Raw genomic sequence first — 11,508 nt, forward strand, 5'->3', positions numbered from 1 at the left:
GAAATGCTACTACATATGTAATATTAAAATAGCTTGTTTTGTTATCGATTCTTTCGGTACGAATTTGGACGGATAAAGTTCCTTGTTAGATAATAAATATAGATTACATATTGCGACTGAAATTGCATTAAAAATTGTTTTGATTACTAGTATCTTAATACGATATTGAATTGGATTTGTTTGTTATATATTATTGGGTCGATTCTCGTGTAAAATGTAGCGGACTATTTATCTGCGTAGTAATGATAATATTTAAGAATCAAAATTTTATAAATAACATTCCTAGCCATTTTTTTTTTGTATTGAGATAAAAGTTATCAGACAACCTTAAACTTCAGATTAAAGTTCAACGTGATAATTGATAATTTTAGATAAAAGATTACTCGCAGAAATTCCAATTGCTTTTCCAAGAAAAATATTTTACTACCGTTTGTATGTATTATACAGATTTTTTTTTATATTCGTATTATATCATTTATGAACATATCATAGGTGTATAAAAAATAATTGTAAGAATTAATAAAAGGTTGATTTGCGAATATAATATGAACCGGTCTCCGCGACGAGCCAGAATGTTAAATTACAGAAAACGCAAATATCGGAAGGCAAAGATCGAAAATCGAAAGATTTTAAGTCGAAAGATCAAAAAAAAGGGTGCATGGTAAACGGTACATACTCACATACATACTCACTTAATTTGCGCGAGCAGGGTATAACAGGAACAAGAGGAACGCCCGTATTCTGCGCGCGCACATTAATACGCGAGGAAAAGCCTGTTCCTCTTGTTCCTGTTGTATCCTGCTCGCGCAAATTAAGTGAGTATGTACCGTTTACCATGCACCCTTTTTTTTGGTCTTTCGACTTAAGATCTTTCGATTTTCGATCTTTGCCTTCCGATATTTGCGTTTTCTGTAATTTAACATTCTGGCTCGTCACGGAGACCGGTCAAATAGGTATTTTATTCGACTAGAATTTGATCCTTGAGTTGTCGAAAGTGATTAAAAATTTTATTTAATTATATTTAAGGTATCTGTCGCAAGTGAAGTAACACAAAAAGTAATATTTAAATGGAAAAACTTTAATTTGTGAGATATATAAGTTTTAACTTGGTTATGGCAAGATGGATGACGGTAACACGCGGTACAGTCCAGTTTTAAACTTTAAGCTTGTTAGCTACGTATCATTTGCGAAAGCGAGATAGAGACAGACGAAAAGAGGAAGATGGAGAGTTTTCCTCCTGACACTTTTCAAAATTTCTCAACGAAGCGAATTTCACACAAATTTATAGCGGAAAATGGCGACTATCTAGACTCACATCTGACGAATTGCTTCCTGCACCATATATGTGTATGTACTTACATAAAACATAAGCACACACGGCACAATGTCAACTTGAATGGTTTGATTAGAAGTGTCTACATGGCTTCGTTTGAAGAAAAACTGGGGAAAACTTACCCGGACGGAAGTTTTCCGACATGTGTCGTACGAGTCGGTTCGGTTGGAGTTGTGCAATAGATGGATTGCGGCGTTGAATGGCTATTCATTTAACGTATTAGGGGTTGAAGGGGTTACTGGAGTCTGCTTGTGCACACAAACCGGAAGTAGGGAGGTGGGAGGGGGTGGTTGTGAACCGGAAGTTGGTCGACCGCGGTTCGGACTCACGCTTGGACTTCGCAAGTAAAATGGTATTAACGTAACGAGCTGGACTCGTCTTCAACCCCTTCTATGGCAGCTTAACGCGTCTGCCTCTCGCCATCCCTTAGCTAAAGCCACAACAACCTATAAGGGACTAAGCGATCTCAACATACGTACATATGTGGATGGAACGGAAAAATCTGACTATTTTAAATTTCTCGCCAATTTTAAATTTCGAATTATTACCTATGTATAATATACATACGATGGGACGAACAGTAAGAATATAGGTTATTAGCTAATGTTTTTAACAAAATCAATATGTTTGAGATAAATTTCATACAAATGTACAAGTTTCAACAACATTTCGAAAAGTATAATTGCATTTCTTGAATGAAGATTTATTGAAAATAATATCGTACATAGGGGAGGTAGATTTTTTAACTCCTACTATACATATTTTATAACATAATCAAAACTTGCAGTATGCCTTTAAGTAATGTTGCGAAGATTTTACGTCATAAATACAAATTATATGTTTTGTATAATATTAAAATTGAATTTATGTTCTTTGTATATTAAGTAGTTATTCACTTCTTCAATTAAATATAATTCATTTGAACGCATTTAATATCGAAATTTATACGAATTTTATCAAATTTTCTTACATATGAGCCGTTATATTTGAGAGTGTCTAAGACCACTTTTCTTCATTCCGAAAAATATTTCGCAAAACATTAAATATAACAACATTCAAAATACTGAAGGCCTGTAATACGTTTATTCTGCGTTTTCAAGATTCTAGACATATCGAATTTAAAGAAGTGATAAAATTTGTGAATGAAGTCAAATAGAATAGTGTTTTTGGAACCGAAAATTCGACTTCAATCACTTTCAAATACGATGGCTCATGTGTACATATATAAATATGAATTTTTCGGTTTGAGAAGCTACATATCTATATTTAAATTATTTCAACAAAAATGATTGATTATGTCTGACAACGTATTCCGGTTTGTTTGAGATCAAATCAGAGTGATAATATCTTAAAAAAAAATGAATTTGTGGCATAGCGCTATTTTACATATGTGGATTGGTTATGCATATTATATATATTATATTTATGTAATAAATACTCACTTTTCAATCAATGTGTTTTCAATTGCATTGATGGGATATTTTCAAATTAAAATGTGATGTTTTTAATCACATTATATCATTTTAAAAATCTTTGAATTTTTCTTCGTGCCTGTAACTTTTTTTTTCGGTTATTGCTGAAGTATTTGATTTTCGCAGAACGACGATGACGACATCACTTCATCATCATTCATTCATTCGTCTGACGCCACTGTAGATCTTTTACAGCGGAAAAAAACCATCAATCATTCTTTGAATGGTACTCAAAGTCTTCCTTCTACGTTTTTTTTTAACTTAAATTTCATTTCGTATTCACGCAAACGTGTCAGCGATGCAAGAGTTGTGTCAAACTTTTAAACAATTTATGTACATACATACATATGTACTGTATATGAATTTATTTTAAACATGAAAGCATCCGTTTTAAATATTAGTTGATTTAAAATATAAGCACATACATCACTATTATTATGTAAATTAAGCTTTATAAATTAAAATGATAATTGTATAAGAAATTTATACATAGATTTATTATTAATAAATCATCATTCAATACAAACGAGTCTTAATCTACTCCTATGTGTTTGTAATAAATAAAAAATGGGAAAGTTTCAAAACGATCGGAAGTTTGTGTGAAAAAATACTGAATCGTTAGCGAAGTGAAGTATAGAAGAGGCTTGTAAAAATAAGAAATGGTAATGTCATGTGAATAATTAATTTATTAATATCATACAAAAAATACGAGTATTGATATTTACATTTGTATAATAATTTATAAATGTGCATATTTGGACTCGTATCGCTATTTGCGATTTTCATTTAAAAAAAAAAAGTTCAAATATGTGTTAAAATCAGATCAAAGACAATGGAAAAATATAATACGATATATACGTAGGTTTATAATAATAGGTTAATAATACAAACATAATAAAATATAATAATTTTCGACCATTGTGGCACATTAGGGATTTCTGCAATGCCACAATGACCCAAACTTAAATTAAATAAATAATAAATTACAATACGTTTCGCCGAAATTTTCATCATAATTTTAAAATGGCAAAATAATCAGAATTTTTTTGGGAATCAACAAACAACTAGCGAAACGAATATAATGTTGTAATAAAAGAGAAAAATGTTTGAAACCTTATCAAAATGATTAACAAACCACAGGAAAAATTCTACATATAGACAGTGTTTATGCACATATGTATATTGTTAACTTAATTGATACTTTTGTATTACTTCCTTCGGGTATGTTACCACTGGCAAATCATCGTCACCACTTTGAACATTACCGAGTAACCTGAAGCTCCATTGCAATGTTGCATAATAAGTGATAAATTCTTGACACGGTGCAAAGTCATTGAGGAATTTCATGTCTTCGCATGCTCGTGGCAAAATTTCAATGGCAACTTTTTTATCGCCATTCAAAACACTCGTTACCATTTCTTCCGTGATATAGTGATCGAATTGATTCTTGATGCTGAGCCCACAAAACATGCTCTTGAGGGAGCATGTTATTTCGTTGAATGGACCGTAGGTGTTCAATTCCTTGCCAGTCGGCCAATTATTCGCACATGCTTGACAATTGCAATGCGATTTGTATAAGGCTTTTAAAATTCGCTGTCGCTCTTCAAGCGTCGCGCTTGTGAAGATGGAACTGAAAAGAAATTAATTTTTAAAATTATAATAAAAAAATATGATGAAACTACAACTAGTATTTTTCGTGGCTGGTGAGAAGAATTTGAATTAGTTTGAACTACATATGTGTTTACGAATAAGTGTATACGAATATGTAATATTAGGGGTTCCAAAAAACCACCCGAAAGAAAAAGCTGGTTTTTCTTTCGGGTGCTTATTCGGGCTTCTTATCTCCCACCTCCTCCTTTACTGCTTTTGGGTACTTATAAGGGGTCAAAATCATCCACAGTGAGCTAAAATGATTCAGTAGAAGTAAGAAGGAGCAGCTTTTAATAACTTTTTATTGAAACTGAAACATCATTCAACTTACCCAGGTGTAGCTATGTGGAATTGCTCTCCTTTCTTGACCGGTCTTATCGTTATCAAAAGCAGCGCCTTTTTGTCGTTAACCACATAGAGATTAGGTGCACACGAGTTTGTCATCAAGTTGGTGAACGGATATGAACCCCAACCGAAAAAGAACTGCTCGGCTAAAATTTTGTCTTTAGGGACATTCTTCTCCTCTTTGACTAACATACCTGAGAGAGTTGTCTTGTGAGATAAAACGATCATCAAGTGATGCAAAATCATGCCTCCTACTAAAAACTCATACTTGTTCCTTTCAATGGCCAAATCCGGCATACATTCGTCGGGACAATCTGCAAAGAACGCCGTGTACTTTTTGAGCATGTGCATCATAAGTCCAGCCATGGTCGCCATGACCCACAACATCGAAGAAGAATTGCCTAAATTTTCCGCAACGATGCTGTGAATCGAATCGTAGCTGTTCGAGTCGAAGACATAACCGTTTTCCGTCTGAACAAAACCCTTCAGATCTGAATCCTTGTTCTTGTTTGCGTTTTCGATGGTGTTCCAAAGTGCCGTCCACGAGGAGTGGTCAGTCCTCGCTTTTATAACCGTGTATAAGGCTACGAAGTCCACGTTGGTTATTTTTTTGAATATGAGCGATATGAAAGGGCATACGTATCTATGGATGCTGTTCCAGTACGATTCACGACACCTCTCGTCGCAAAACATTGCTGAGTGACAGGTCTCGCACGGTATCATACAGTAGCATCTGGCGCAACAGTTTTGACATCTGAGAAGATAGTAATCTTCCACCAGATGATACACATAAGGATTCTCAGCAGACACCAATTCACCTACTCCAAAATCTTCAGTTGCGAAAACTCCCTTGCGGTTCGGTTCCGTTCTTGAAATCCGAACGAACGATCTGGCGCAAAGTACACTCTTGTTCATTTCTTTGGGTAGAGTTGTAAGTTTCAATCTAGCTTGCTCGAATTCATCCTGTACTTTAGACTGTCTGGCGATGATCTGCATGCAAGAAGTTTTCCTTTTGATCAATTTTGGCTTTAAACTGTCTACGTATCCTGCAGCTAGGGCTCTTTCGATGTCCACCATACACTCATCATACTTTTCGAGTCTGTACAGCACGGCCGATCTGTTTGCGAATCCCATAGAATATTCTGCGGAATCTTTAGGAGCGGTCACTATGGCTAAGTTGTAGTTTGTGATGGCTGATTTATAGTCTCCGTTCACGTAAAGGGCATTGCCCGTATTTCGATACACTGAAGCCAGATTTTCTGATTTGGCAATGTCGGCCTTGTTTTCCTTGGAAAGTGTCACTTGGTTGTACACCTCGTGGACCAACATGCACTTAGACATCAGTGACCTTTCCATGTTGATGGTTCGATTATCGACGGGCAACTGTCGGTTGCGTTTTTTGCTTTACTTTGGCCGTACTGATAAGATAGCAGATTCAGATTAAGTGATATGATGATATTTTGATATGATGATATTTTGGATGGTGCGTAATCTGGGGACGGGGTGGGAGGTGTTTAAACTAACGTGTGTGATAAATTGAATCAATTGTAATGGTGTAGTTCATGGAAAATGGTGTGTCTGATTTGTCGATAGTGATTGATCGTCGTTCTTTTGTGCGATTCATTGTCTGGAATGGCGTATTGTTTGTTTATTGTGTGAAAATATTGGAATGATTTGCAACTGCTGTGTAAATGTGATTGCAATCGTCTGAAGGAAATTTAATGTTGGAATTTCGTTTGTTTATGTTGATGAAATTATTGTTTAACGTGTCAAAAACGGATTAAATTAAATTATTTATTTTAAGTTTAAGTTTGGACCATTGTGGCGTTACATGAGTCACAAGAAAAATATAAGGTCACAAAACAAAACTCAATAAAATACATAGTGCCCACATGCCGGTTATGTGAGAATTTTCGATAAAAATTGAATGCATTATACAAATCGCAATTATAATACAAAATCAACATAATTATTATACAAATTAAAATAAAATAAAATAATTAAATATTGCTTTAAAAAAAAATACTACTTCCGGCTTACAAATTCTGACCAAAACTTAATCAGATCTAAGTCAGTACATAAAGAATAAATTCAGGGGTGTGGATACAATCGTGGTCACAACATTTTTGAACTTTCTAAATTAACTGATTTTATTTTATTTTCACTACATTAATACAATACTTAATACATTACCTAAAACAATACTTAATACATTAATACAATACTTGATTTTTTTTCATAAAGCGAACACATATTTAAGGGGTCGAAAAAATAGTGAAAGAAAAATCGAACAAGAGTAAACTGCCACTTCCAGTTGACGGATGTTTACCAAATTTTATACATAGTTTAGTATTAAACTTGAACTTTTAGATAAGATATGTCAGTCCAATAAACTAAAAGATTTCTGAGTAAAACATAAAAAACCTTGATTCTCTAGAGTAAAAGTTCAGGTAAAAATATTTAAAAAATATTGGGGTATAAAATTTACAATGTGTATTAGACATAAGAAATTTTAATCCGATTCAATTAGCCGTTTGGGAGATAATTGAATTCAAAAACTTAAAAAAAGAGAACACCTAACATATAAGGGGAGGTACCATTTCCAGTCAACTTAAAAATTTGAAAAAAAATTACGTCGTATCGATAAAAATTTCAGTCACCAACACTAAGTTTCAGTTCGATAAGACTAACGGTGTTTAAAAAAATCTCCACAATACACAGACACAGACACACACACACACACACACACACACACACACACACACACACACACAGATCATGTGTCACACAGATCACAGATCACATTTTTTTTCTAGATCATGAAAACATGATCAGTGATCATTCAAAATCTCGAGTTCAAATTTTCACATGATCGCAAAACTTCATCTATTGTTACTACGTACATAGATAAAGTAATAACTAGTCACCGGAGCCTGAGGGGGCCGTGTATTGTTCAAAGGTTGTAAATGCATTGTTAAAGGTTTGCCAAACAATGGATAGCACTGTGACTATCCTACCTCTAGTAATAACATCGGAATCTTGGTCACAGTGAAGTGATGACAGCTACATAGATATGCAAACACGTCTTCCTAACGTCCCGTCAAATATCACAGGTTAAATATAGCATGTAACTTTTTTCACTCTTATTTTTAAATAATACTTATTGTTTTATCTGCCCCATTTTAAAATGCAAAATGCAAATTTCTAAGGCGCCATATGAAAATTTCGTATAAACATGGCGGATTTCGGAGTGAGCCAAAACTTTCCCGGCTGCAGTCATATAGTTTGGAGGCTTCTAGAATTTTTGATAAAAATCTATATACATCTATCCCCTTCAGACTCTCTCCCTCTTCTTGGTATACTTGGCATATTATAGGTAGTTGGTTTTGCGACGTTATCGCCGAGACGCAGCGGGGTTAGCCGGTGCACAGGTGCGCCTCTAATTATAAATTCGTTAATAGGAGCCCGGTAACTGCGAACCGGCTATATAAGTTTCCGGTTTAAGCGAACCGGGTGAGAGCGGGGTTGAAAGTTGAAGGGAACGAAGGGGTTGGGGCGGTTTCAACTACGACTCTGCGCGGTCATAATATCGCCGTACATCACCGGGACTCGGTTGCAATTAGCAACTACAAGCAACAAGAACTTTTGGCACAGGCTGTTGCGGAATTGTTAAATTTTCCCACAGCACCGACTAACCTGCTGCAAGGTCAAATGCATCCTGTATTTAATGTGCATTTTAAAATAAATTGATTTATTGTGTGAAATACGTAGATACATAGTATGATATTTGACGCAACTTACTATCCTATGTCTTCAGAACTTTTGTCCGCTTCCGGAAGAAGTTTTCAATTTTGGGGCTCACTCAGTCGAGAGGAATCTTGAATTTGATTCGCAATGGGAATGGAACAAAAGAAAATTAGCCGCGTTATCCAGAACGTAATAAAATTTAACGAGTTTATACGAAGTTTATGTGAAGAAACGTAATTAGATTTTGATCTCGCGTGCATTTCGCGGCGTGCGTTGTTGTTGTTGTTGCGTAATTGGGATACTTCAGAAAGTGAACAAGTAGCTTGTGAGTTCTTCCAGTTTATGAAATACTATGTGTGTATGAGTATGTGTGATTGCAAAATTATTTAATAAAATGGATGGAAAATTGAAGAAAAATAAGTCGAATACTTGTATGCTGAATACGGTAACCCGACAAAGCTGCGCCGATATATTATTTTTTTTTTATATTTATGGATAAATTTTTGACAAATTTAATAATTTTATTTTATAAATCTCCGTATTCCTAGATGAAATAAAATCAAATCTTATGAGAAATAAGACAGATTGCCAATTTGTTTGAACCGTTTCAATGAAATCAGATAAATTGGCAAATTCTGATAGGAAACGATTGACCTGGAGTCATAAATCTCACTGGTTTCTGGCCAGCAGAAACCAGTGAGATTTTAACTCGTGACCTCTTTGTTCAAAGTATTATATGCCAATCACTAGTCTATGCTGGTGTTATAATATAAATATACTTAGTATAAAGCTTGGAAATTTGTTACCAGTGAATCAGTGAGACCTACATATTATGTACAAAGCGTAATAGTCTCAATACATATCTAGGCAACATAGTCAATAAATCTCCATTCCATATAAATTTGTATGGACTAATAAAAACACTACGCTACAAATAATTGACATGTATAGGAAAAAATGTATATTCCAAACGATATGCACCTGGTTTCAGCATACATTCCGAACTGCAGAGAATCCTATTTGTTTGACAAATGACGCCAGAGGAGTAGAAACAGCTTGGAATTGGATTGACCTGGAGTCACAAATCCAAAGTCTGGCTGGCAGAAACCAGTGGATTTGAACTCGTAACCACTTTGGTCATAGCATTACAAGTTAGCCGCTAGTCTTCGGTTACTTGCTCGTCTTTTGACTGACAGGTATTTGAACCCTTTCGTATGGTAAGAGTATCATTCGTATATTTGAAATCGAGTCCATCTTTTTGAAATGCCCTGTACTTTGAAATTGCCGATTCACCTTCAAAAACACCGGCTCATTATACTTTGAGATTGGTTTCCGTTTCCGTCGTCAGATTTCGAGTCGGCCACAGGTCAGTGTAAACGATGCCGAAACCGTCCGATAATATTCCGAAGGTTCGGCCGATAAACGCTTCTAAGGTTTTTATCACCCCCGCGTGACTTGAATTAGGCTCGGGGATGAAGGGCTACTACTCACCGACACCCCTGCATCCCTTCGCAAAATCCTCCCCATCGTCATTTGCATTTGCCTGAGGGCAATATAGCGCGAGGTGAATGCTCAATCACCATTCAGTCGAATACGTGTGTGTGTGTGTGTGTGGTCAACAGACGTATCTAAATTAGGCATCTTGGCACCGGAGGCTGTCTCGGATTAAACAAAGCTTTACCCAACTACGCTCAAGTTAGTTTCCGAAATGGCTACAGCTTACCGTGGACTTACTCGTCCGTAGCTGAGACGACCGGATGCTGGATAAGCCGCCGTACATCATTCGGCGAAGGGGTTAAACGCATTAAATACATCGCAAAACTTGAACTTGTATCCGAGTAGAGGTCCATGGATTGCTCAGACTACGATAATATACCCCTTGACCTACATATGTACATACTTCTACATTCTCCATTCGCCCTGTTATTAATATTTTGGTAGACATTATTTTTCGAAGGGCTCCTATTCCAAGAGCTATTCGACTTCTCAATGAAATCGTTGCTGCTGAACACGAATGCGATATTTTCCACCTTAGAGAGCGTAGGTTATCGGATATTATTCTAACATGTTAGTCTGGTAAGCTGCGCTCATCATCATCTTCTTAATTTGAATGTGATATATGAGGAGTGGAATCTTGATCTACTCTCTTCCATTTGGGCCTCGCTGTGATTTTTTTTCCTTACGTACATTTTAACTACTGTTTTTATTTTGTTTTATAGTATTTCTCTGCGTTTACCTTTTATTTATTTTTTATCTATGAATTATGTCTATTATTATTATGATTTTTATTTTTCTCTCTTATTTTCTTATGGAGGCCATTGTGGCGCATTTGGTTCTTCCTGTAATGCCACAATGGTACAAACTAATGTTTAAATAAATATAATACTCACTTTATATTCAATGTGAAACTAAGAATAGGATTTGAGGATTTTTTATTTTTTTATTTCACCTTATCTTCATTTTTATGTATTATTTTTCTTTTGTCTTTTTCAGTTCACTATTTTTGCTTTATTTATGTACGTAGTAACAATAGATAAAGTTTTGTAATCATGTGAAAATTCAAACTCGATTTTGACTAATTCTAACTCAGAATCGATTACTGATCACGTATTCATGATCTAGAAAAAAATGTGTGTGTCTGTGTATTTTGGGGATTTTTTGAACACCGTTAGTCCTATCGAACTGAAACTTAGTATCGGTTACTGAAATTCTTATCGACACGAAGTTAGTTTTTAAGTGGACCGGAAATGGTACCTACCCTTAGAGGTGCCTCTTTTTTTTTAAGTTTTTGAATTAAATTATCTCCCAAACCGCTGACTGAATCGGACTGAAATTTGTTTACATGTAATAGAAATAATAATCTTTATAACTTTATTTTTTTCTTGTTTTTCTGCTTTTGATTTTTTCTTTTTATTTTATACATGCTATTGTATTTTATATTTGTGTTCTTCTCTTTTTCAA

At 34.9% G+C, this 11,508-nt stretch overlaps 1 protein-coding gene across 1 annotated transcript; it reads right to left on the reverse strand.

Moving 5' to 3' along the window:
- Positions 1 to 3,472: 3,472 nt before the first annotated feature.
- Positions 3,473 to 6,180, reverse strand: LOC143915448 (protein-lysine N-methyltransferase SMYD4-like). Its single transcript, XM_077436108.1, has 2 exons — positions 4,787 to 6,180; positions 3,473 to 4,435 (listed from the first exon to the last, which is right to left on the reverse strand). The coding sequence occupies exons 1-2, from the start codon at positions 6,154 to 6,156 to the stop codon at positions 3,991 to 3,993; spliced, it is 1,815 nt and encodes a 604-aa protein (XP_077292234.1). The 5' UTR covers positions 6,157 to 6,180; the 3' UTR covers positions 3,473 to 3,990.
- Between the last annotated feature and the right edge of the window lie 5,328 nt (positions 6,181 to 11,508).

Source organism: Arctopsyche grandis, chromosome 8 (assembly GCF_051622035.1).
Source record: "Arctopsyche grandis isolate Sample6627 chromosome 8, ASM5162203v2, whole genome shotgun sequence".
Lineage (NCBI taxonomy): Eukaryota > Metazoa > Arthropoda > Insecta > Trichoptera > Hydropsychidae > Arctopsyche > Arctopsyche grandis.